Source organism: Podarcis erhardii (assembly GCF_964252035.2).
Source record: "Podarcis erhardii genome assembly, chromosome: 9".
In the NCBI taxonomy this organism is placed as follows: domain Eukaryota; kingdom Metazoa; phylum Chordata; class Lepidosauria; order Squamata; family Lacertidae; genus Podarcis; species Podarcis erhardii.
The window spans coordinates 25,456,201-25,483,500 of NC_138512.1; the positions used below are offsets into that span (position 1 = coordinate 25,456,201).

A 27,300-nucleotide genomic window follows, 5' to 3' on the forward strand; every position below is an offset into this window, starting at 1 on the left:
ACTTACATGATGGTGGATCACAGAGTCCAGTAATGACCAGGACACTGAGTCAGAGATTATAGTGCTACCAGCTGAGCACAGTTTATGTTGGTGGGTTAAACCACAGAGCCTAGGACTTGCCGATCAGAAGGTCAGCGGTTCGAATCCCCGTGATGGGGTGAGCTCCCGTTGCTCGGTCCCTGCTCCTGCCAACCCAGCAGTTCAAAAGCACATCAAAGTGCAAGTAGATAAATAGGTACCACTCCAGCGGGAAGGTAAACGGCATTTCCGTGCACTGCTCTGGTTCGCCAGAAGCGGCTTAGTCATGCTGGCCACATGACCCGGAAGCTGTACGCCGTCTCCCTTGGCCAATAAAGCGAGATGAGCGCCGCAACCCCAGAGTCGGCCACGACTGGACCTAATGGTCAGGGGTCCCTTTACCTTTTAAACCTGAGCTGGCTGGCAGAACACTGAACTATACCTCACAGCAGTAGGACTGAAAGAACTAGAACCAGTACTCTCATCAGCAGCTTCCTTGAGGCTCTGAGGAACCAAGGTCCTCCCAGTATGATAGCACAGGGAGTGCAGTAGTTGGAGCACAGAAAAAGTGCCCATCTCTGGGACAGAAGGCTGGCTCTTGTCTCTAGCTCTCTGAAACAAAGTGGGCTGTAATCAGAGGCTCAAAAGGCCACAATTCACTTCCAGTGCTTGCTGCAGCAAGTTGTTCACAAGAAGCTCTCTTTGGTGCTGCAATAACTGACCTGCCTCGCTCTGTGGGCTCTATGAGAACAAAATAAAACACCTCCCTCATGTCTAAATGAAGAGATGGAAGTGCAAGCCCAATGCTCTTTGTGGCTCATTCTTGAAATACTAAAGTGTAGTTCATGTCTGAATTGTACCTGCTGCAAGGGAAAAAAGCAAAATATAAAAAGGAGAATTCCTGGATGCCAAGATCCAAGTTTGGGGCAAGTGCTCTTTGATGAGAGAGAACCCTAGCAAAGATATAAAATCACAAAATAGACAGTAAACTAAAATGTGGAAATATAGGCTGTTAGACCTTAAAATATGACCTTCCAAAATTCCCTACTAGGGAAGTTAAAAATGGTTTATTTACAAACACTCCAAAGCTCAGATTCAGGTGCTTTTCCATACAGCATTCAGAAAAAGTTGCACAGGCAATAAAACTTGGCTTAGTTTCAGTGGTGGTAGTTTGTAAATGATTGTTCTAGGAATTCAGGAGTGGCTTGTAAGAACTATGTTGTCTCAGCTTGGAGCAACCAACTCAGTCCTCTTTATACGTTACGTTTCTCATGTAGACTGGGGAAGAATAATAGGCCTGATTACCTAGCTCCTCCCAAGCTGGGTGGGATTGAGCCAGCTAAGCCTCGCAAGACAGCTTACTCTATGGTGTTAACCCCTTCATGTAGTAAGTAGACTTAAGCATGTTGGTTATATGAGGCTGGTTATCCCATAAATTGAGCCACGGTCTTCATGACAGAAAGCTTCTAGTGTTGCATGCGTAGCACACAGGTAATCCAGCAGCGTCCATGAGCCCAGCTTTTAAGTACCGTATTTTTCGCCCTATAGGACGCACCAGCCCATAGGACGCACCTAGATTTTGGGGGGGGGGAATAAAGATTTTTTTTATTCCCCCCCCCCAGGCGCGGGGCTGGGGCGGGCGAAGCCCGAGCTTCCCCTGACCCCAGCCCCCAGAACAGGAGCCAGAGTGGCTCCCGGAGCTTGCGGGGCTGGGGGTGGGGAAAGCCCGAGCTTCCCCCGCCCCCCGCCCCCAGAACAGGACAGAGAGCGATGGCGAAGGTGCGTGCACGTTCGCCATCGCTCTGGGAGCTTGCGCGGCTGGGGGCGGGGGAAGCCCGAGCTTCCCCCAATCCCAGCCCCCAGAACGGGTCCCAGAGCGATGGCGAAGCTGCACGCAGCTTTGGCATCGCTCTGGGAGCTTGCGGGGCTGGGGGGATAGCTTCCTGAAGCCTGCATTCTCCCCATAGGACACACACACATTTCCCCTTCATTTTTGGAGGGGAAAAAGTACGTCTTATAGGGCGAAAAATACGGTATAAAATATTCTCTTCTTCCAGATACAAGCATGTTTGAAGACAAACAGAGCCTTTCAGTGCTTGCCTAGTGAAACACAGCTCCAACTGTGCCAAGCTTTCATCTACCAAGAGTAAGTAAGAAGCCTGGGTGCTACTTGTGTATTGAGGATGGGATCCATTCCATACGCTTCCTTCAGAAAGCTGGGTCAGAAGGTGAACATTTTTCAACAAGGCTGAAATCCTTTTGATTAAATATTTATCATACTTCAGAAATGCCCTGCCCTGTTAAAATAAAATATTGACAAGTGGAAGCTACATAATTCTTCTCTGGTATTCTATGATTTCAACAAGGAGCCTTCTAATGGAGAGCTTCTGGACCTTTGGTGACTAAGACAAAATAAAGCAAAATCCAATTTAGTTAATAGGAACTGCTGCTCTCACAGAATAATTTACAAAGTTGCATTAAAATTGCACGCTTTACAGCCCTTACTGTGTAAAATGTGAATCATGCTTTTTAATTCTCGCCACACTTAATTGAACAAGGGAAATAATAATCCTCATTTTATACACAGAAAAATGTTGGGGTGAAGACAGATGTTACTTAAGGATAAAAGCCATGGAAGGCTCTGCACCTGTGCTGTGAGCCTAGTTTTGTAATTTGCATGATAGACACACATATCCATTGCACAAATCACTGATCAGTCTTGCCACTCGTATTCAGATAGTCTGCCTTCTCTAAAAAAAGAAAAGCCCATTCCATATATGTTTATCTGTTCATCACTCATTTATTTTTTTAAAGAAACATGCATTATTTGAAAAGTCTTGCAAACCTGCAAACACTACCAAATAAGCTCTCTCCAAAGGTGTATCTTTTTAATTCAATCTGCACCGCATTGCGTAACTGTACACACTTAAATAAAATTGTTTACAAAGCAGTAAAACTGCCTCTGCCATTCTTGCAGCCGTGCCTTTGTAAACAAGACTCAGCAATTGGAAGTGACTTGTATATATTCACATATCCACGAAAATTCAGGGGTGCTATTTTAAGCCATTTCCTAAATTGCATAAATGGGTTACTAATTATTTCCAGGATTCAGTCAGGAACAAGGAAGGTCAGTCAGAAAGAGAGGATGGGACTTGTTAAAATTTCTGAATTCTCCATTTCCATTACCTACTAAGCATATGGGAAGAGGGTCTGGGAACACTTTATCAGGTTCTAGAGTGACTCAGGCCGAACTGAAAGTCCATTACAGTGATGGAAAAAACTAGGACTGAATTATGCTTGAGGGTTTTTATGTACAGTTAATAGCAACTCTGAGCTGATGTCAGTGTACTGGAAAAAGCAAAGATCACAAGTGTCAAAGAAATGATTCTTCAACGTCAACTTCATTGGACTGGTCATGTTGTTTGGATGCCTGATTATCGTTTTCCAAAGCAACTACTCTATTCCCATCATGAACTTTGAAGAGGCACAAATTCAGGACGCAAGGGAGAAACGTGCTAAGAGGAAGGCACGTTTAGCAAATCCTCACCATGAACAACTCCCGCCTGGAAACCTATGTCCCCACTGTGGAAGGATGTGTGGATCCATAACTGGCCTCTACAGTCACTTACGGACACACTGTTAAGACCATGTTCATGGAAGACAATCTTACTTGGATATGAGTGATTGCCAAAGAAAGAAAGAATAGTAACTCTGATTTCTGAACAGTGAGTAATGCAGTACTGATGCAGTACTGTGTTACAAATCTGAACTGGGGCCAGAGCAATTTTATATGAGCACTGCCTGTTGATTTTAGTTCCTAACCAATATAGTCACTACAACCACCAGTAATAGATGCTGGCGTTGTGGGAGCAGCCTATGGATAGTGTCAATGAGGTTTATGCAGGCTTCCAGGGGTCTGTAAGTGGCCCTATAAGTGGTCTGATTGACACACACACACACACACACACACACACACACAGTCTCCTGCCTGAAAATGTCCCACAGCAATATACTTCTTCATTTGGCTGATATAAAAATGCCTACCAGCGGAAGTCTTATTATTAAAATCAATTATATATCAACAGTAAGTGGTCATTGGATTGCTTCATTAGTGAGAAGGCTAATATTTTTTATTCTTTTACTTGCACTCTAAGATGGTTCTGTGGTTAGGAAGATCCACTCATAGGATAATAAATATTTTTAAAAATGATATCCATGCCTTAATGAAGGTTTTCATTTTGGTCACCAAACTACTAATAGCTGCACACGCATCCCTTTATTTTACCTGCAGTAATTTCTGTTGATGTTGTTATATTTTCAAAACAGGTATGAAGCTGGGACAATCATTATCCGTCAAGGACACGTAGCAACGGAATGCTATTTAGTGTTGTCTGGCAAACTGAAAATCGTTATAGATGATGCAACGATTTTAACCCCTGAAACATTATATGAAATTGAAGAGGGAAATTTTATAGGGGTAACTATTGCTGTCCATGTATTGTCAAACAATTTGTGGGAAGTGCTGATTTGCAGTGTAGAGATATGAAAGAGAAGCTCTTCAGTGATCTTTTCTTTTTCTGATAATTCTAATTATATGTTTTAAATAACAAGTAACCTCTCGTGTTTTCTGGATGTTTTCTCAATTGGGTGTCGGAGGTATTGTTTGTAGCTACTTCTATATTCTAATATACTGTAATTCTGGTAGTAAACTCTTGCACATACTTCTGTGCAATCCTATATGAAGATAAACTTGAAACTCTTTTTATTCCCCAAAGGAAACCTGCCTGTTGACTAATACAAGACGCCCTGCTTCAGTTATATGTAAATCTGATTCAGAACTTGCTGTGATTGACAAGGAGGTATGTACACAAATCACCCCCCTAAAATGGCACATGCATTTATTTTGATTTACATTGAAACGAACTGATTTTTCCTGTAAAAGACTTTAAATAAACTTCATAATATGGTCATACAGTGGTACCTCGGGTTACATACGCTTCAGGTTACATATGTTTCAGGTTACAGACTCCACTAACCCAGAAATAGTACCTCGGGTTAAGAACTTTGTTTCAGGATGAGAACAGAAATCGTGCAGTGGCAGCGCGGCGGCAGCGGGAGGCCCCATTAGCTAAAGTGGTACCTAAGGTTAAGAACAGTTTCAGGTTAAGAACGGACCTCCAGAACGAATTAAGTTCTTAACCTGAGGTACTACTGTATTAAAGTTGCCAGGGATGAGTCTAATGCCAGACAAACTAGCAAGATGTGATATCACAAAACTAGATAAAGAACAATATATAAACAGTTGTCCTTGCAAGGATTGAGCCAGTCAGGAAGATGCAGGCAGAAGGAACAAACTGGGATTCTTGTACTTCTTTTGGCCTGTCTATCACTGCAAGTGATTTGCTTGAAAAATGGTTCTAGACAGGTGAATGCAGAGCTCCAATTCTTGTTTGGCAGGCACAGCCCCAATCAGGATATGAGAAGTGAAATATACTCAGAGTCGAGAGTGGATTTCATGCTCTTTATTCAGCTCATAGTGGTGAGGAGGAATGAAAGTTTCCCCAAAGTATCTGCTTTATATACATTATTTACACAATGGGCTGCATGTGATTGGCTAATTCTGGAATTCTCCTATAGGCCAATCAGGTTGTGGATTCACTTCCACCTGGAGCTGGATTGGGTGGCTCCTACAGACCAATCATACTGCTGCATTGTTCTAAGACCAATCAGACTGCTGCATTCTGAATCCTATTGTTCTAGGACCAATCAGACTGCTGCATTTTGGATCCTATTCAACTCAGTACATAACAAGAAGTTCCCTCTCATTTTGCGTTAAAAGAAGTGGCTTAATGGTTGTCCCAAGTGTCACCCCTTCAACGCCCTATCAGCATACAGATAGTCACCTTCTGTTGTTGCTGTTCTAGAGCAGTTCTTACTAGGAGTAAATCCATTGTTAAATTGTTCCAGTTATGAATATTTGTTTCCATCATATGCCATAGCAAGGTTTTAAATAGCAATGGACAGGGCAGCCTTGCATTCTCATGACAGCGGATATAAATAGAATAATCAGATATAAATATGGTGGTGAACAAAAGAAAAACACATAATTGGCACAGGAGCATCTATCATTAGCAGAAAATGCAGGTCAGCTAACATCACATAGATTCAAATGATAATCATGCACATGAGGATAATCACAGTTCAGTCTTGCCTTAGCACCGGCTATCAAAATGCCACCTTATTTTCAGTTGCAAACAAGTTCTCTTTTGCAGAGTTGACCTGTGCTGATGGTTCTTCAACAGCTGGTGGAGAAATGTAGTTTAAACTGATTGAGTTATAGGCCAAGAAAACAATGTTAACCTTTGTGGCATATACAAGAGCCTCAGATTAAATGGGAACCAAATCAAATTAAACGGGACTTCCTTCAAAGTAAAGATGCGTAGGATGACACTATAGAAATTCTCTTCAGCATGTTGTGGTTCGAGGACCCGACCCCGCGAAGTGAAATGAAGACACAAGGACACGTGATATAAGGTTAATGGGCTAGAAAAGGCCACAACTTTATTGATTACAGCAATGAAAAGGTATTGGCTTAGGCATTGGATCGAAACAAGTGGGTTTATTCACCAGTAGGTGGAGCCTGTTGATGCTGATCCAACTATAGGCTCACCTCCTGCTGTCACCGAGGGTCGTGCCATGGCCTCCCGCCAAGCAGGCATCGGACAGAATACACGACCGCCAGATTCCTTTAAGGGAATACCCCTAAACATTGAAGGCATAGGTGATGGCCACACCTAGCACTTCGACACACCACAACACATTATTCCAATGCCTAACCTACCCACCAATACCACAAAAGTTGTGACGATTGCTACGAGGTAGGCGAAAAAACCAAAAAGCCTAATGCCAAATGGAAAAACTCCTACCAGGCCCCCCGGACAACCAGGGCGACCAACCTAAGGTCCATAGCAAGGCCAATGACCTAGGCCCTAACTAAAAGGGAGTGGAGGGTGGGTGACTCACAACGGGACGACGAGGAATGAGGCCAGGGAAAGGCTGGCGCTGCAGCAAAAGGCTGCTGAACACGCCCCCTCCGTGGCACCTGGTTGGATGGCCACGGGGGGGGGGGCGTGAGCACCAGCCAGGTGAGCTGGAGGCAGGGGGCAAATGCCCCCTGCTGGGCCGTGCTCGGGCTCCCGCCCACAACCACTCCCCTCTCTTTCAGGGAGGAGAGTCTTTGTCACCCATCATCTGCTTATGATACTGTACTGTAGAAAACCATATGATCTAATCTGCATTGGCAGGTGAATTACATTTTGTCATTTGAAGAACTCTAATGTCAAAGTTCTTGCTTGTTTTTACAAGAGCAGGTTTTTTTACTGCTGGGTCATGGGCACATTATGCACTCAGTTTCATGAGCGAAATAGGTGAGAAATCTCTCTTGGCGATAGGAATGGCTTACTCAAGCCAGGTATTTAAGTCATGAATCTGTGATTTGTGGGTATTGATATCATATGTAGAAGCATCTGCCATTCTCTACCCCCCCTCCCCATTGTACTCTTCATTTTTCTGGTGAAGGAGGAATGAGTAGTATTAATTGTATTAGGACGTAACAGGGTAACACGCCTTTAATAGCTGCCATATAAAGTTATGAATATTATGTTCAGGTTGCAATCCTGTGCACACTGTCCATAGGGCAAGCTTCACTGAACACTTTGGGACTGACTTCTGAATGGACATTCATAAGATTTTAAAGCAGTAACAGGGATAGGAAAAGGGACAGAATTATCAGGTTAGATTTTTTTTAACGGACACAGGGAATGCTGCAGGATTTTTTCCACTCATGAAAGAATGTACAGTATAACTCAATGTTGCTTAACCATATCTATGCCAGCTACTCGTTCCTACTGAGTGCCTGTTTCCTTTAGAAAAAGTAGAGAAACAGGGTTAAAAATAACTGTAAATATTGCTAAGATTGTATCTGTATAATGTGTTTTATGGAAAGGCCTCTCCTCTTCACAGAGGGGAGGTGTTGTGAGTAGGAACCAGTCCCACACCAGCAGGGGGGCATGGTCAGCCTCCCGTGTCACTGTCCTGGCTGCCGCGCCCTCGCCCATTGGGCCAGCCAATAGGGCTGGCTCGTGGGCAGGGTTGAGCCACATTCAAGCAGATGCGGCAGCCTTGTGTCTTCACTCTGCTTTCCGGTACCTTCAGATCACCCGCCTGCCCTCCCTTAGGTCATAATTCTTGCTTTTTGACCTTGCTATGGACCGTGGTTGGTTGCCTTGGTTGACCAGGGGACCTGGTATGAATTTTTATCCATTTGGCAAATTGGCACCAGCCTCTTGGTGTTTCGTCTCCCTCGTAGCAAATCGTCACAACTTTTCAGGTATTGGTGGTTAGGCATTGGAGTGTCTGTCGTGTGTTGGAGGGCAGGTCGTGGCCATCACCCTTGTTGGGTATTCCATTAAAGGAATCTGGAGGTTGTGGGTCCTGTCCGATGCCACATGGCATGACCCCCGGTGACATCAGGGGAAGCTTCCAGTTGTATTTGCATCAACAAGCTCCTCCCACTGGGTGTTAACCTTCAAATGACTCCCTGCTGTGTGGGGTGGGGTCATATGTTGATTGTTAATCCAATGCCTAAGCCAATACCTCTCACATGCTGCAATCAATGAAGTTGTGGCCTTATTTAACCCAATAAACTAAAATAAACGTGTCTTGTGCCTTATTTATCCCAAGCGGGTGGAAGGTCCTCGACTCACAACACATTGCTGCGTTAGTAATTACGCACATTTATTGCATTATCTTTGATTACTCCTATGTACACAAGGTAACATCAAATTTTCCAAATAAGGAGATCATTGCCAGCCTTTCCCCCTCCTTTTCACTTAAGTATCAGCAATGTGCTATATACCCACAAATTCCAGTTGCTTGAAGTGAAAAACAGAAATGAGAATTACCTTTTCCAAATATTTTAAGAATGAGAACTTCCTTGACTTTCCTGGCTTATGAAGTTCTAGGAAGAAAAACAATGAATTAACAATGAATACTGCAATCTTGTGCCTTACCTTCAGGTAAGGCCCAATAAACATAATGAATACAATATAATGAATATATCCAAATAAATAAGGATTGAGCTGCACCTCACTTTGAAATTGCTGGTAATCTGGAAAGGATATACTAATCATTAGTATTTTAACTTTGAAACTGTCATGCATCTGTAAAAAAAAAGTCTATTAAGAGTCCTTTTTTGTTTTTAAAAATGAGAGAAGGGTAAAAAGTATTTTATTAGATGAACTTCATGAGCGATATAGTTCATGATGGTAGCAATGCAAGTGTTAAAACAGAAATTCTCTTTTTAGCAAAAAAGGTGTAAGAGGTCTGATGCAAAGTCTGTAGCAGAGGAATGGCATAGAAGAATGCTACTGGAATTTTGTGTTCGTTGGTAGAATCCTCCAAGCATGTTACACATCCATCCTTAAATTTTAGTGGAACTTGTGTGGTATTCGCTTCTAATCACCACTTAGAAACAAATTGAGACGGTCCGGCAGCAACAGTAGATGAAGGCTTGTGTGCACTATATGTTCTTTATTTATTGCATTATGAAATATATCTCCCTCAAATAATTAGATTTTAGCAGGTTATCTTCTTCCGAGAAGGGGAGAGTGTTTGCCAGTCACCTATAGGAACGTTTAGCTCCACTAACTTTTATGTATTATTAATATTTTAGACTCAGCAGTGCCTTCATTCCTCTTGTTTTATATTGCAAGAGACTGAAGCTTAAACTCTATAGGAATATGCCTACTTAGGGGAATTGAATAATGGAATAAAGAAATAAAAAGGTACTTTAAAAGCCTTCTAAACTCCTGGGGCTGGGGGGAAGGAGGAGGCCTCTATAAATGTTTTCACTTCACAACTGCAAGTAGTGCAAATGAACAGCACAGAAACAAAATTCATGGGCTTTCTAAAGGAAGTTGACTGTATTACCCAAGATGATTTACTATCCTGGCACTTAGGTGTAGATTAGAGCTACTCTGTTCATCAAAATTACAGCCTAAGCCTGACCTAGAGGGAACACTTTTAAAAACAGAAACATATTTATCATTTAGACAGAACAACCCTTTGGCATTTTACAACCCCCTCAATGTCTGAATTTCAGGAATTCATTTCTATTCCACACAAGAACAGCACTGGGCTCCTCCAGATGACCTATTAATTCGGTATTCATCTTAACTCGCTTCCACAAAGCTTACGTGACAGGGAGACTATCTCTGGTCTTTGTTGAGCATTTGTTCTGATTTGCTTACAACAATGAGCAGTCATCTTGCATCCAACATAATTTGCTTGCAGGGTGTTCCCGTTAATCATTTGTTCATTCCAGCACTTTCCCCATCACTTTCCTAATTGGAAAAAGTCTGGGGGAAATTTTGTTTTGATTTTTGAAGTGGGTTTGTTGCACTAGGGTAACAAAGCACTTTAATTGGTTTAATTGCATCCACCTAAAGTTGCATTTCCTGCCAACCTAGCAGTTAGAAAGCACGTCAAAGTGCAAGTAGATAAATAGGGACCACTCCGGTGGGAAGGTAAACGGTGTTTCTGTGCGCTGAAGCTTTGTCATGCTGGCCACATGACCCGGAAGCTGTCTGCGGACAAACACTGGCTCCCTCAGCCAATAAAGCGAGATGAGCGCCGCAACCCCTGAGTCGGTCACGACTGGACCTAATGGTCAGGGGTCCCTTGCATTAGGGCTTGCTGATCAGAAGGTCGGTGGTTCATATCCCCACGATGGGGTGAGCTCCTGTTGTTCGGTTCCAGCTCCTGCCCACCTAGCAGTTTGAAAGCACATCAGTGCAAGTAGATAAATAGGTACCGCTCCGGCGGGAAGGTAAATGACGTTTCCATGTGTTGCTCTGGTTCGCCAGAAGCGGCTTGGTCATGCTGGCCACATGACCCGGAAGCTGTCTGCAGACAAACTCTGGCTCCCTCGACCTATAGAGTGAGATGAGCGCTGCAACCCCAGAGTTGTCCACGACTGGACCTAACAGTCAGGGGTACATTTACCTTTAAAGTTGCATTATGCACTTGAGCCTCTCCCACAAATTAGTGGGTTGTCTATTAACAATTTAATATTGCTTTGTATTATATTATTGCTGTAACATAAAGAACTGTAACATAAAGAACTACCTTTGAAAAGCAGGGATACTTTGTAAGTGTGGGGTAGGTCCAGTCTTCAAATCGCTATCTTAATGATAAAGCACCTTAACACTTGGCTTGAAAATATGATTCCTGTGTAGTGTTTTATTTCTAAAAAGGCATGGGACAGACGTCTGCTTGGAAACTGTATTTACGTGCCTGGAAACCCTGTTCCATAGTCACAGCTGTCTGAGAGCTGGCTTTGGCTTTTCTGTGGTACAAAATAATACTACTACTCTGTTTCACATGTTCAAAACCCTGCCTGAGACCTAGCTTTGAAACAGATTCTGGGGCTGAGCTCTGACCAGCCCTGCTTCGAAGTAAGTCTTGCGTAAGTAGTTCATGTCGTGCCATGCTGACTGTTAAGTTGAGGAAGAGCTATCTGATAATTAGACTGGATTGACATTAAGTTGATGTATGTTTTATAGAGGTCTATTAATCAGAGCTTGATGGATCCCGGAAGTTTATTCTTCAAAACATTTGGATGGAGAGTTGTTTAGAGACACTTAACTAAAATTGTTTACTAATGTTTTATGATTCATCTCATAAAATCCCTGTCCTGTGGACTTGGAAAGCCTGCTGTATTTAAAAGATAAATGGTAAAAGCTGGATTTATCATGTCTTCTCACTATGAATCGGATTAAATCATCCAACATAGTGCTCCTTGAATTCATGCGGCTCTTAGCAGGTTACACTGGGCCACCTCTCAGTTTAATTACCTTGCAGGGTTATTCAGGAGATAAAATGAGCAGCTGGAAAGAACCAGGAAAGCCAGCTGAGCTCAAATGGAGGACGTACGGAATCACAGAAACATGATTAACAGAATAAATGAATTAGTTTTGCTTCTTTCTCGTTATTCTGAAACCCCAATCAGGTTGAATAACAATACTGGCCTTTTCCAGCTTTTTCTCTTACGCCACTAAAAAACCTCCATCTTTTGAATTTTGATGTTTAGAAGATGTGACTGCAAAATGCTCATGGTGACCCTACCTCCTCCAAACTTTGCATACCCACAAAAAGACCTACAGTATATCGTTGATTTGACAAATTAGCCCTAATGGCAGCTGGATTCCAAATACCGTATTTTTTGCTCTATAAGACGCACCAGACCACAAGACGCACCTAGTTTTTGGAGGAGGAAAACAAGAAAAAAAATATTCTGAATCTCAGAAGCTGGAACAGCAAGAGGGATCGCTGCGCAGTGAAAAAATACGGTAGCTTGATTCAGTGAAAGTGGGACAGGCAGTTCATTGTGTCGTAAAACTGATTTAGGGCTTTGCCACTGGAAACTATAGACTGGGTAAATCACAATTAAATGCAGTCCTTTTGTTTTGTTTTCTTCTTTTAAAAGTTGCTTGCACATGGAAAAACAGATGTTATAAAGACATGTATCTTAACTTCTCCGACATTAAGAGTTTTGTGTGTAAAATATGAGAGGAGCACTAAAACTAGAGATCTCACACTTGCAGGTCTGAAGTGGTACAGTCCAGGAATAGTTTTACATTGTTTTCTATAATGGGATTTAAACATGATTACTCATAGGGAAATGATGTGACAATATATTAGTTTACATACACAATGTCTTACATGGCTTTTGATGCTTTATTCCTATATCACTTTCGTTTGTGAAAATATCAGTTCATGTTCTGATTTGAGTTGACAACACATTCAGCATAAACCACCAGGAATGGAAGCCGTGCGAGTTTAATATAATTAAATGAGAGTTATACAACACTTATGTCGAATTTGTATTAAATTGTGTTCCGCATTCTAAAAATTACCTTGCAAGCTGATAAACATCTTCCTGTGGTTAACTACAAGTTACAAATTGTGAATCGGCAATATAATTTTATGATTGTTACTGAGGAAAGATACTTCCAAGAGATGAAAATGAGCTTTCAGGGAAAACAAAGAGTTGGATTTTCTTCCCTTCAGTCTCTAATCCCATTCTGGTTTGGATCCAACATGCACTTAAATGTACTGGAAACGAAAGCTGGTGGTTTCTCTCTTGCACGCGGGTACATTTAGGGTCCATTAGCACATATTGTTCATATATTCCTGTAATGATTTCCATGCAGAAGTGCTGTGTGCGAATGGTAGTGGTGAAGAAACACAATACTAGTAAGCCTAAGGCTGCAATCCTGCACCTACTTTCCAGGGAGTACGCCTCATTGAACTCAAATGGATAGAGAGATAGGATTGATCTCTGGGAGCAAAAATTAAATGGAACAAAAACTTCTGGGAACATTTGTGTCATGTTGAGCTGCCTGCATCTACACCATTCACACAGTGCGTTTGCTTAGGAACACCCCCCCCCCCCCGTGGCATGAGCTGTGGAAACAGATAAGGTAACATTTGGGGCTTGGAAAGCCACTACAGTGGTACCTTGGGTTAAGAACTTAATTCATTCTGGAGGTCCGTTCTTAACCTGAGGTACCACTTTAGATAATGAAGCCTCCCGCTGCCACCACCGTACAATTTCTGTTCTCATCCTGAAGCAAAGTTCTTAACCTGAGGCACTATTTCTAGGTTAGCGGAGTCTGTAACCTGAAGTGTCTGTAACCCGAGGTGCCACTGTATTCAAGTTAAGTTTTCTGAGAAAATAAATGTCAGGATAAGGCCAGAAGAGCCATGGCTTTGAAAACTGCACCCTGTCAGATCTGTTTCTCTGTTGGGCACTAGGATGCCGGCAAAGTGGGATTGTGATCCTCCTGGTGCCAAAGGAAGGAAGTACCACTCAAAAGGAAATTGTCTGCTCTCCATCTCTTATAGAGTGTCGGTTTGTTTCCTGCCTTCTCTCAAAGCAGATAATTTTTTCATATTTGATGCGGCCTCTTTCTTCTAGCCTCTTCCTCTGTCTACAGTTGTGCCTGCAATGCTTGAAGGGGGGGGGCATGTCTGTGAAATTCTCACCCCACTCCCCGACTTCGCTGTTTCCTCTCATCTTTTTTATGTGTTAATTGCTCCCTCAGTAACAGCCTCCTCTTTAGTACTCTCTTGTGCTTGTCTGTATTTTGTCCTTCCCTTTTTTACATTTATCTGCTATGTCCCACCCCAAACGTGCCAGTTTGTCGTTGTCCTTGCACCTCGGCCTCCTGCTTCCCCAACTTTTGTCTTCTGTGTTCTTTCTCAGCTGTTGATTGTGAGACGTTATGCCAAAAGCTTTGAAAAAATATATTTCTCATTGTGGTGTTTGCCCATTCTTTGGGGATACGTTTATATTGGGGGAGAGAAAGGCTTAATAGGTTGACCAATAAGAAAGCCCAGAGGTGGAGCCTACCTGATATTAAGAGGTTTTCACAGTGAGTTCGGTTGGTTCTTTTGGGAGGGGAGATAGAGGAGTCAGAGTGAGTGAGAGACAGGGACAAGACTGAGAGGGAATAGAGTGACAGCGTTTCAAATATATGTGTTTGAAATAAACTTTAATCTTCATTGTTAACTCTACCTGACTAAGACTCAGTTCTTCACTGGGGAGCCCTGGGGTTTTACCACACTCGTGTCATTTTCTTCAGAGGCGTGCATGCTTAGAGAGCTGGCTGCTATCTTGGCAAGGTGCGGTGGCGCAAGCTGCCAAAATATGATGGCTCAGAACACACCACTCTGGCCACCATTTTGAGCATGCAGTGAGTGGCAGGAACACCGCGCAAGTCCTTGTCAGATCCACAGTGGTGGACAGGAAGACCGCATGAGGCTCAAACGGCATGGCTTGGGTGTGGTGGGCAGGGGTTCTGGACTCTTAGCACCTGTCCTGGCTCTTACTGGAGGATGAAGAACTTGGACCCGGCGTACGGTATCTGTCCCAAACTTTAATGCTTAAATTGGCATAGTAAAGGTAAAGGGACCCCTGACCATTAGGTCCAGTCGCAGACGACTCTGGGGTTGCGGCGCTCACCTCACTTTACTGGCCGAGGGAGCCGGCATACAACTTCCGGGTCATGTGGCCAGCATGACTAAGCCACTTCTGGCGAACCAGAGCAGCGCACGGAAACACCATTTACCTTCCCGCCAGAGTGGTACCTATTTATATACTTGCACTTTTTGATGTGCTTTCAAACTGCTAGGTTGGCAGGAGCAGGGATCGAGCAATGGGAGCTCACATCGTCACTGGGATTCAAACCGCCGACCTTCTGATCGGCAAGCCCTAGGCTCTGTGGTTTAACCCACAGCACCACCTGAGTCCCATTGGCATAGTAACTAGGGTTAGAAGGCACAACAGGTGCTATGCATGGCTATGCAAGCTAAGATGTTGATCCAACTAATGACATTCTCATTGGCACCCATAGTATGGGAATGGCTGGTTAGCTGGTCAGGGGGTGAGCAGCTGTTGTGGCCTGTTGCAGAGAACTCCCCCCCCCCCCCAGGGAGCAATGCCTGGGGACCAGCAGCCACCAGATTGGGGAATTCCCAGGCTGGCCACTGGGGATTGCCAGGTTTTTCCACCAGCTGATTAATTTGAATTCCAGCTGGGCTGAGTGGATAGGATTTGAGGAGCCCATAAAGACCAGCTGCCCCTGATCCCAGAGACCTCAGGTATATGTTTGTTTATGGGGCAGTCTTACATTTCTTTAAAAACCAATTTATTTTTTTTAGCATTACAGTGGTACCTTGGATTACATACGCTTCAGGTTACACACGCTTCAGGTTACAGACTCCGCTAACCCAGAAATAGTGCTTCAGGTTAAGAACTTTGCTTCTGGATGAGAACAGAAATCGGGCTCTGGCGGCACGGCAGCAGCAGGAGGCCCCATTAGCTAAAGTGGTGCTTCAGGTTAAGAACAGTTTCAGGTTAAGTACGGACCTCCGGAACGAATTAAGTACTTAACCCGAGGTACCACTGTATATTGAATCTTCTGATAATGGCTGGAGGAATTAGAACTGCATTTGACAGAAATTTACTCTGATAGGAGTATGCCGGGGCGGGGAATGTGTGTAGCAGAAACAAAAAGGCGAGAGAGCAGTATTCAGCAATTCCATGCCCTAGAAAGTGAGAGGCTCCTCTAATGTGTGTTAAGTGTTTGTTTCTCAGAGGAAACAAGAGTTATCAGGTCAGGAATGTGAAAAAGACTTCTGGAAAAAGATCACCCCTTCCACAACGCTGCTTACGTCAAAATGAACATTTAAAGAAGTGGAATATTAATACTTATAGAATTTCTTCATGCATTTTTAATAACTCCTAGCTTTTGTAGCTGAATCTGTAGTGAATGAAGGTACAAGAGGTTGAGTCATCACATTGGTAGCTGGTGCCAACTTCCAGGCATTAACTTTAATTATTTATGGGTTTTTTGCTGATAGAAGTTATGGCACATTTTAGAAAGTGAAGATTTTGCCTTGCTCAAGCAGAGGCCTATCACCTGGCTCAGTGGCTGAGGTTAACAGGGAGAAATGCTGCCTTCACTTTTGCCATCAAATCAGAGCTGCTCCTTTGTATCTTTGCCCTTTTTGGTCTGGTCCATAATCAGTAACTAGTAACAATGTTTCCTAATATCTTAATCGTTATTAAAGGATTGAGAGTGATCCACAATGTTCTCCTTGCACCTTTCTGCCATGTAAAACCCCCCTTCCCTTTCCCATATTATCCATGATGTAATGTTGCATATGCTCCGTGGCTAATGCTAAGCTCCTTCTGAGCCCGGAGTCATGCACCCAGACAAGCGCAGCAAGTGCAGGTGGTTTGTGGCGGTAGTGGCAGCATGCTCAGGGCGCTTGCTCTGCCTGCCTTTCTCCCTCCTTCCTCCAGCTGCTGCCAAGTGCCTGCATCTCCTTTGCCAGCTGCCGCTAACCAGGTGCACTCATCAGCACTCTGGCTGCAGGCACAGTATTTTGGGGGTTGGCCCTGCTGCAGGAAGGCGCCGTCTCCCCTGGCTCTCCCGACTGCCCGCTTCTGCTTAGCTGGTTGGTGCCAAACCACACGGAGGAAAGGAACATGCAAGCGGGGGAAGGAGAGTCCAGCGTTGGGGGAATGGGCAGGGTGAAACAAATATTCATAGGGCTGGACTCCCAGAGGAAAACTATGGCAGAGTAACCTCAGCCCCATACGAGTTGGCATGCCTGATGCTAAGAAACCCTGGATTCAAATTTTGATTTAATGTTAACCATTTTTGTTGTTTAGTCGTTCAGTCGTGTCCAACTCTTTGTGACCCCCTGGACCAGAGCACGCCAGGCACTCCTGTCTTCCACTGCCACCCGCAGTTTGGTCAAACTCATGCTGGTAGCTTCTATGACACTGTTCAACCATCTCGTCCTCTGTCGTCCCCTTCTCCTTGTGCCCTCCATCTTTCCCAACATCAGGGTCTTTTCCAGGGAGTCTTCTCTTCTCATGAGGTGACCAAAGTATTGGAGCCTCAGCTGCACGATCTGTCCTTCCAGTGAGCACTCAGGGCTGATTTCCTTAAGAATGGATACGTTTGATTTTCTTGCAGTCCATGGGACTCTCAAGAGTTTCCTCCAGCACCATAATTCAAAAGCATCACTTCTTCAGCGATCAGCCTTCTTTATGGTCCAGCTCTCACTTCCATACATCACTACTGGGAAAGCCATATGGGAAAGCCACTGCAGATACAGTGGTACCTCTAGTTACGAACTTAATTTGTTCCAGAGGTCCGTTGTTAACCTGAAACTGTTCTTAACTAGAGGCGTGCTTTTGCTAATGGCGCCTCTTGCTGCAGCTGCGCCGCGGGCACACAATTTCCGTTCTCATCCTGGGGCAAAGTTCTCAACTCGAGGTAACTCTTACTGGTTAGCGGAGTTTGTAACCTGAAGCGTTTATAACCTGAGGTGTTTGTAACTCAAGGTACCAGTGTACAGGGCTACTCCATAGATAATGCATAAAAGGGAAGCAAGTTTGAATTCACACAGGGGAGGTGGAAGGGAAGGGGTGTACAATCTGTGGGATCCACGTTGAACAGATTGAGACGTGTTATATCTTTACCCTGTTACTATGGAGGCCCATATTGCCTAACAACAAAAGATGTTAACAAGCAAAACAAAACAAAACAAAACAAAACATCACCCTGACACAACCAAGTTCATTGTTATCAAAATACGGAAACAAAGCCATGGTAAATTATTTTAACACACTGATTTAATTTTTTTGTTGCCTGTCCTTCGTTGTAACAACAGTCTCACAGTGGATGCATTAGATAACTTTAAAGTACAGTGGTAACTCAGGTTAAGTACTTAATTCGTTCCGGAGGTCTGTTCTTAACCTGAAACTGTTCTTAACCTGAGGCACCACTTTAGCTAATGGGGCCTCATGCTGCCGCCACGCCATTGGAGCACGATTTCTGTTCTTATCCTGAAGCAAAGTTCTTAACCTGAGGTACTATTTCTGGGTTAGTGGAGTCTGTAACCTGAAGCGTATGTAACCTGAAGCGTATGTAACCCGAGGTACCACTGAAATACATATAAGACGAAACTCAAGAAAGAAAATGTTATTCACAATATTGACCGCCAGTAAAATAATGAGCAAACAGCATTAAACCCCAACAAATGCCTGAGTAAACAAGCATGTCTTTTTGGCTGCTGCTGAAAACTTGGTGCCAATTCTATTTCAGAGGAGGAGGAGTTTCCTATTAGGGCACCACCACCAAGTAGGTCCTGCCTTGGGCAGCTACGTAACAAGCTTCAGATAACTGGCACTCCTCGAAGAGCGTCCCCCATAGGCAGGTCTATGTGGGAGAAAGCGTTCCATCAAGTATCTAGGTCTCAAGTTTTATAGTTTTTCTACTAGTCAAGTTTATATATATATATATATAATTTGGTGCAGATATATGACACAATTTAGGTTACTTCCTTAAATATAATTTTTGTTTTTCATTTAACAGGATTTTAAATGTATTCTTGCCAACTTACGATGTGAGCAACACCGCACAACTTGTCTCTTTTTAAGGTAACTTACTTTTTACCTCAAAAAAACCAGTGCTTTAGATTATGACTGTAACCCTGCGATTAATAACATGTGTAGCCCATGCTTGGCAGTTGGATAGATGACTGCTGCCTGAAAGTGAAGGAGAAAAACAGCAACTCTCTTCACATTGAACTATATTCTTCTGAGATGTTTAATATTTCATATATAGCTGGGTTATTTTTGCTTCAAGACTTAAGGTCCATAATTAATGTATGCCTGTTAAGGTGTACAGCTTGTCAAATATTCTTAAATGTTAACGGCAGTCAAGCAACACTAACAGACTTTTTATTTCTACTTAAGGTGCCTGGGACATGGGTGGCGCTGTGGGTTAAACCACAGAGCCTAGGGCTTGCCGATCAGAAGATCGATGGTTCAGATCCCCACGACAGGGTGAGCTCCTGTTGTTCAGTCCCTGCTCCTGCCAACCTAGCAGTTTGAAAGCATGTCAAAGTGCAAGTAGATAAATAGGTACTGCTCTGGCGGGAAGGTAAACGCCGTTTCTGTGCGCTGCTCTGGTTCACCAGAAGCGGCTTAGTCATGCTGGCCACATGACCCAGAAGCTGTACACCGGCTCCCTCGACCAATAAAGCAAGATGAGCGCCGCAACCCCAGAGTCGGCCACGACTGGACCTAATGGTCAGGGGTCCCTTTACACTTTACCTATTAAGGTGCCTGTATTGGGAGGCAGGAATCATAAGGGAGCGATACTTTCATTGGAACAACTTGTTTGCAAACTGCAAACGCGAAACAGGTTTTAAAACTTTGCAAAGCTCATTAAAACGCAGTTTGAAACATTAATCTGTTTTTTTCTGATTTTCAGTATATGCTGTCATTTTATTTTATCTCATGTTTTTGATTTTATAGGACATGCCAGTGTTTTCAGTTATCCCAGCAATGCATTTTTGTGATGATATTGCCCAGTAGATGGTGCTGGGCACATTCAAATAAAATACTGTTTGGACAGAAGGGGGAAAGACACAGTTTAGGAGGCAAGATGTGAAAGAAGAATGTGTGTAGCATCTTCAATAGACGAGAGAAATGAGTGATCAGCTAGTATGCAAATCTTTGAGGAAGTTGACTGTAAATAATAAATTGAGATTCCTAATTTTTCGTTGAAAAAATAAAAAGAGGAAAATTAGGTACAGTGGTACCTTGGTTCTTGAACTTAATCCGTTCCGGGAGTCCGTTTGACTTCCGAAACCATTCAAAAACCAAGGCGCTTCCAAGTGGAAGCCGCGTCGGATGTTCGGCTTTCGAAAAATGTTTGCAAACCGGAACACATTTCCAGGTTTGCAGCATTCGGCAGCCGATTTGTTCGACAACTAAGCTGTTTGAGAACCAAGGCACCACTGTATTTAGATAATTTTTCTCCTCCACAATTATTTAAACACCAACGCAGAGCAATGAAGCTGTGCGATTCCTATAAGTAGGGCTTGAGGACTACACGTAAGACAAAGAGCACTTTAGTTCAGCAAAAATAAGTTATTTCCCCCCCCCCCGCCGTTCCCATGAATATTAGAAAGGTAAGTTCTGCCACAAGCACAGGATGACAAACTAAAGGCTGAGGTTCTATCCTAGACAGACTTTTCAAGAGCATAAGCATTAGTGAGCTCATTGAAACTTATTTCCAAGTAAAGGTAATAGGACCCCTGACCATTAGGTCCAGTCGTGGCCGACTCTGGGGTTGCGGCGCTCATCTTGCTTTATTGGCCGAGGGAGTACAGCTTCCGGGTCATGTGGCCAGCATGACTAAGCCGCATGGAAACGCCGTTTACCTTCCCACCAGAGCGGTAGCTATTTATCTACTTGCACTTTGAGGTGCTTTCGAGCTGCTAGGTTGGCAGGAGCAGGGACCGAGCAATGGGAGCTCACCCTGTCGCGGGGTTTCGAACCGCCGACTTTCTGATTGGCAAGTCCTAGGCTCTGTGGTTTAACCCACAGCGCCACCCGCGTCCCTTATTTCCAAGTAGATGTGGTTAAAATTGGGCTATAAGGCTGAAATGTAACCAGAATTAACTGACATCATTCACCTCTCAATGTTCCTGTTTTTGTTGGCACGACAGCATAAAAACACTGTTGTTTCCCTTAATGCTGCTACATATCAATTTACATCTTTAACAGAGATGCCAGTGCAGTTTAAACCTCGGAGACAGCCTACCGAATAACAATAGTCTGCTCTCTATCCAGCATTGAGTTAAGCCTAAGCTGTTTAAAGGCGCTTCAGGCCATAGCTATTGCCTGAGAATTCAACAGCAGTTGAAACACTCCCAAGTTACAAACCTACTCCTTAGCAAAGTGTGTGGTCTCCTCCACAACAGTCATTTTCCCAACCTGAAAGGCCACCAAGTTTGCTACTATCAAGTAGTTTTATTTCGTGTATTTCAGCTATAGAACAGATACTTCATTAACAGTTCTAAGATACGTTCTGCCTTTTTCCTCTGCAGAAACCTCCCACTGTTTTCTACATGGCCACCAGGAAAAATAGACCACCTTGTCCATTGCTGTCTATGGAAATTTTACAGGTTGTCAATAATAATAAAAAAATCTGCCTCTGCAAAATTTTTTTATAACGAATAGCAAATTTGCTACAGTTGTCTGTAGATTTTTCTGTAACTGGGCCCATCCATTTTCCTGTGTCTCAGATGCTCTATTTCCATGAGTTATTAGATTTGTGTGTGAGTGATCTTAGAAGTTTCGTCAAGTTAAAATACATAAGTGGTTCTACAGGGGTTACTTTTTATAAGCTTATCTGCTCATTTAGAGCAAAATCTTATCTTCTTTATCATCTATTTGGGCTCGAGTTCAGACTGAGTATAGCACAAAACCAAAAATAAGAAGCACAAAAGTCTCTCAAGTTAAGGGTCCATTTAAATCAGACTTGTATGTATCTGAGTCGGACTTTAATCTGAATCATGGGCATCCGAAATGTATATGTATTGAATCGATGCCATTTCATTTCTTTCACTTTATGCAGGGCTGGTACAACTGTTGTAGCTGACACCCTGAACTCTTACTTTCTGGTTATTGTGAAATCAGTAAGTATCTTAAAATAAGCTAACCCAATAGCAATGCCATACTGAGTGGGAGGTTACTGCACCATGGAATTTATATTGGCCACATTGAAAATGAAATGTACATTTTTGGAATGCCAAAAGCCACTTTTTGAGGCTTCAGAAAGTTAGGATATCCATATAACAATTCCAAGGGGTTAGCTGTATTTGTTCTTGTAGCAAAACCACACCCAAAAAGGTTGTGTTGCACTTTAGATACCAGGTTCTGCGTTCATTGTCATAAGATATGCAAACAAACCCTATTTTTTCGCTTTTCCAAACTGATTTAAATGTGTGTGCCATTCTTTTCCATTGACGTACAGTGGTACCTCGGGTTAAGTACTTAATTCGTTCCGGAGGTCCGTACTTAACCTGAAACTGTTCTTAACCTGAAGCACCACTTTAGCTAATGGGGCCTCCTGGTGCCGCCGCGCCGCTGGAGCATGATATCTGTTCTCATCCTGAAGCAAAGTTCTTAACCTGAAGCACTATTTCTGGGTTAGTGGAGTCTGTAACCTGAAGCGTATGTAACCTGAGGTACCACTGTATTTAACTTTGGATAATGCCCAGTTTGTAATTTAGCTAATAAAGGGGAATAATTGTTAAAGTTAAGGAAATAATATTATAGTTAATGCAATACAATATAATACAAAAAATTGTCTATTCTTGTAGGGTCGTTGCACGGAGGCAGCAAAGCTGGATCCAGAGACAATTAGCACCTGGGATGGTGATTGTTCTAATCTTCTTAATCAAATTTTGCCCGAAGTACCGTATTTTTTGCACCATAACACTCACTTTTTTCCTCCTAGAAAGAAAGGGGAAATGTCTGTGCGTGTTATGGAGCGAATGCCTGTGGGTGGCAGGGGGGGGGATCTGCTGCAGTCGTGAGCAGAGGATCCATGGTTCCCCTTCCTTCCCTCCTCCGTGGTTACAAAGCATGGATCCACATGGATCCTCAGGATTTTTGCATTGGGCTACTCCAAACTCACTGTCAGATCACATGTCTGTGGCCACAGCATGAACCACAAAAATCATATATCCACTATTTCGTTTAGAATATTTTTTTTTCTTGTTTTCCTCCTCTAAAAACTACGTGCGTGTTATGGTCTGGTGCATGTTATAGAGCGAAAAATGCGGTAATTCAAAGGAGAAGATAGATTTCACTAAGTTCCTTACATAACATAAGCACATCCTGAATTAAACAACTTTTACTATACTCTGGGCACATTTTCAGTACATCATGGAAAGAGTAACAGGCTCCACTAATTTGGAAACAACAAATCGAGCAATTGCTGACAATAAAAACAAGTGTAAGGATTCAAAACTGACTGACTAATTGCAAGATTACTGCTTCTAATTTGCTAGTGGCAACCTGTCAGAATGGTCTCTACCACCTGGTGACCACTCTTACATTGTGTGCCACAAAATAGAAGCCAGATTTGTCTTTGTGTGAAATCAAGAAGTAAACACATACCATTATGGCACATTCCTTTATCTTAGTCTCTGGCATGTCCCTTCTTTAGCACCTACCAAAGCCTCTCTTTTGTTCTTCAAAGAAAGTTCATGATGATAGCCGACAGTCCTCATTTTGTGAACATGGAGCTTGGGCAGCTTCTTCAGCATGCAGAAATATTTACTACAGTCATACCTCGGAAGTCGAACGCCTTGCAGCTCAAACATTTTGGCTCCTCAACGCCGCAAACCTGGAAGTGAATGTTCTAGTTTGTGAATGTTCTTTGGAACCCAAATGTCCAACATGGGTTCCTCAGGTTCTGATTAGCAGTTGGAAGCCATGCCTTGGTTTCTGAACGTTTTGGAAGTTGAAAGTACTTCCAGAATGGATTCTGTTCGACTTCCGAAGTACGGCTCTACTAACTTTTTCTAGGATTTTCATACGTATGGATTTCTGTAATCAGTGTGTCATGCATCCCCTTAGGTAACAAGGACACCATCCATTTAAGGCACATTTAAAGCACATGGCTTCCTCCAAAGAATCATGGGAACAGTAGTTAACCCTAACAGATATACGATTCCCAGAACCTATAACAATGACTGCTCCCCGCTTAAAACGGGGGGCACCCTTTGCGTGGACGCGCGCAGCCCTAGATCTGGAGCGGAACCATCAGCATAGGCTTGGCTTTGCCTTCCCTCAGGTGGGATACCTGGAGGTCTCCGCCTACCTCAGTCAGTTGTCCAATCCCACCTGGGGGAAGCGTTGCCAAGGAGACCAGGCCAGGTAGGGGAGGGATTACCTGCCCACACAATAGAGGGAGGATCTTACCTGGGAATCCTCACTTGGCTCCAGAGCTTCTCCCACCCTACCCACCCTCAGTTAATGTCTTCTTTTGCAGGTTAACTTATCTTCACATGTATGTGGGCGCTGCTAAAGGTCCGGAAAGGAATTTCCCTGCATTGGCAGGTTTCGCCTTTCCCGTAGCAAAACGTCATAACTTTGGCGGTATCAGGCCTTGGGCGGAATCCTTTAGTCCATCTTCCTCTTTGCGGCGGCGATACCAGGGTTCCCCGTTAAAGGGGTTTCTGAAGGGAGGCTTTGACCGTATGCCGAAAGGTTGTCATTGCTCTCCCCTGCGGCGGCGGCATAATGGGGGCGGCTATCTCTGCTTGAACATATGTTCTCCAGAGCCGGCCCATCCCCCCCCCACACTGGATAACTGTGAAGCTCCCTAGGTCCCCGGCTGGGGACTGGGGAGGGAGAACGCCCAATGCCTGAGCCAAGGTCTACCCACATTTGAAATTTAATAAAGTTGTGGCCAATTTAATCCCATAGCCGTTGTCTTGAGTCATTATTCCACATGACGGGGGGGACCGCTCGGGATCTGGGGACTCCGCCTGTCCACGCAACCACACTTTCCAGGATTCATTGAGGGAAGCCATGTCTTTTAAATGTATGGCATATATATGTGACCTTGCTGTCAAATCAGAATTATTTTCTAGTATGGGAATGACTGGTTGATAGATGCAGAGGAGATAAATGTTTGTTGTACCAGTCTCTGATCTCGTTTTAGTGTATTTACTGAAGATAAGCAGGAGTTTTTCTTATAAACTGTATTTTAGTCTGAAACCACAAACAAATTACTATAATAACTAATCAAATTCATGCACACAGACATGAGAATAGCCATTGCGAATGATGATTTAGAGGCCAGAGTCCCCTATTAAAGAAGCCAGTTCTACACGCATTGCCCTAATTGGCATGGTAATGCAACCTGAATGAGCCAACTCTGTTTCCTGCTTGATTTTATTTTGTCTTTTTAATTAAAGCATAATTAAGACAAGTTCTGCAAACATCAAACTGAACCCTGCACACTGCAATTCGCAAGCCATAATTTAGTGCCATGTTTTCTTTTTTAAAAGAAAGAAGGAAAAGAAAGGCCAGGTGGTAACATGATCTGTGGCAATGATGCTGGAGCTTGGATATGTAATAAGCATTATGTATTCTGATACGTAGGGTGATGGTTTCAAAAATACGTATATTTTAAAGCATTCTGAAAACTAAAATGTTTTTAAAAGCTATTCCTTTTATTATAATTTGCTGCATCTTTATGGACATCTCAGCTCCACTGAGAATGACACATAGGTATACATCTGAAAAACAAAGGCCACAGGTAGGACAATGAAGTCATTTTATTTCCTTGAAGTTTGTGTGCATACGTATATGGGTGCTTTGGGGACCCACATCTGTGAAATAAGCCCTATACAGTGGTACCTCGGCTTAAGAACTTAATTCGTTCTGGAGGTCCATTCTTAACCTGAAACTGTTCTTAACCTGAAGCACCACTTTAGCTAATGGGGCCTCCTGCTGTGCCACCGCTGCATGATTTCTGTTCTCCTTCTGAAGCAAAGTTCTTAACCCGAGGTACTATTTCTGGGTTAGCGGAGTCTGTAACCTGAAGCCTATGTAACCTGAAGCATATGTAACCCGAGGCACCACTGTACTGCATTCCTACCAATCATGTACCAGTGATTGTGGAGTGGGGCTTCTGAAGACAGCCTATGTGAGAAGTCAAGATAATATAATATAAGAGAAAACACTCCTTTAAATGTCCTGGACTTGGGCACAATCTGTTTCATTTAAAGTTGATCACCAATACTTTGCTTTGTTCTTAGAAAAAGACTGAAAGCCAATAAAGATTGACATGCATACACACACACACACACACACACACACACTCGTACCTTGGATCCTGAACGCCCTGCAAGTCGAATGTTTTGGTTGCCAAACGCTGCAAACCCGGAAGTGAATGTTCCAGTTTGTGAACATTCTTTGGAACCCAAACATCCAATGGGGCTTCTGTGGCTTCTGATTGGCTTCCAGCGCTTCCTGCAGCCAATCGGAAGCCGTGCTTTGGTTTCCGAATGTTTTGGAAGTCGAAAGTGTTGTGACGTGGGGTTTGTGATTTCAGCTCTCTTGACATAATATGCTGGAGACAGTTCTCTAGTAACACTTCTTTATTAAAGCAACAAGACTGAGACTTGAGGAGGGGAGAGCTACATTTATAGGGACAGGGAACTAGCTAGAAAGGATACATTTTGGAGGGAACAATATCAGGCAATCACAGTCCTGCCTTTTGGAGGCAACCAATAAGACAGAGGATCCAAATACAGCAGCTTAAATGAACCAATAGTAGCTGTACCCTCTGGAACCAAAAGGCAGTTACTTTACCCTAATGCAAATACAGACAATAATAATACAGATATAAAATCCTTTGACTCAATATGCAACAGAAAGGACTTCTGGAAGGGATTCCATTCGACTTCTGAGGTTGAACCAGTGTATATATTCTAACTAATATATTCTGACAGCAGTCTAGAAGCAGTATTTTGCACTAAGCTGGACAGGCATCTTGATTGAACTCTGAAAATACAGCTGCCCCTTAGAGCCATGGCAATTTCCAGACGTTTTAATTGTATGTTCTGGACATTAGTCACCCATTAACAGCGCAAACATTTGGACAATAAGCATGCTGGTTTTCTTTATTTTATTTTTTCACGTTCTCTCCCCCCAACCTCCATGTGACCAGAAAAGGCAGAATCAGTTCTACAAAATAAGGCATGTATATAAACATGCCTAAGCTGTGTTTTACAGGACACACAATTTACGTTTCCTTG

General features: G+C 43.3%; 2 protein-coding genes across 3 annotated transcripts in view; one reads left to right on the forward strand and one right to left on the reverse strand.

Moving 5' to 3' along the window:
* EXOC1L (exocyst complex component 1 like) overlaps window positions 1-27,300 on the reverse strand; it is a 119,537-nt gene that overhangs the window by 21,984 nt on the left and 70,253 nt on the right. The window lies entirely within an intron of this gene.
* The window catches only part of LOC309350573 (cGMP-dependent protein kinase egl-4-like), a gene marked incomplete at its 5' end in the record, with an annotated part of 40,625 nt that overhangs the window by 9,515 nt on the left and 3,810 nt on the right, over window positions 1-27,300 (forward strand). Inside the window, 8 exons of the mRNA XM_081877536.1 lie at window positions 2,076-2,164; window positions 4,345-4,495; window positions 4,794-4,877; window positions 19,038-19,102; window positions 21,565-21,642; window positions 22,095-22,155; window positions 22,843-22,897; window positions 25,747-25,796. Coding sequence (XP_081733662.1) covers window positions 2,076-2,164; window positions 4,345-4,495; window positions 4,794-4,877; window positions 19,038-19,102; window positions 21,565-21,642; window positions 22,095-22,155; window positions 22,843-22,897; window positions 25,747-25,796 — 633 coding nt within the window. The remainder of the gene's footprint in view (window positions 1-2,075; window positions 2,165-4,344; window positions 4,496-4,793; window positions 4,878-19,037; window positions 19,103-21,564; window positions 21,643-22,094; window positions 22,156-22,842; window positions 22,898-25,746; window positions 25,797-27,300) is intronic.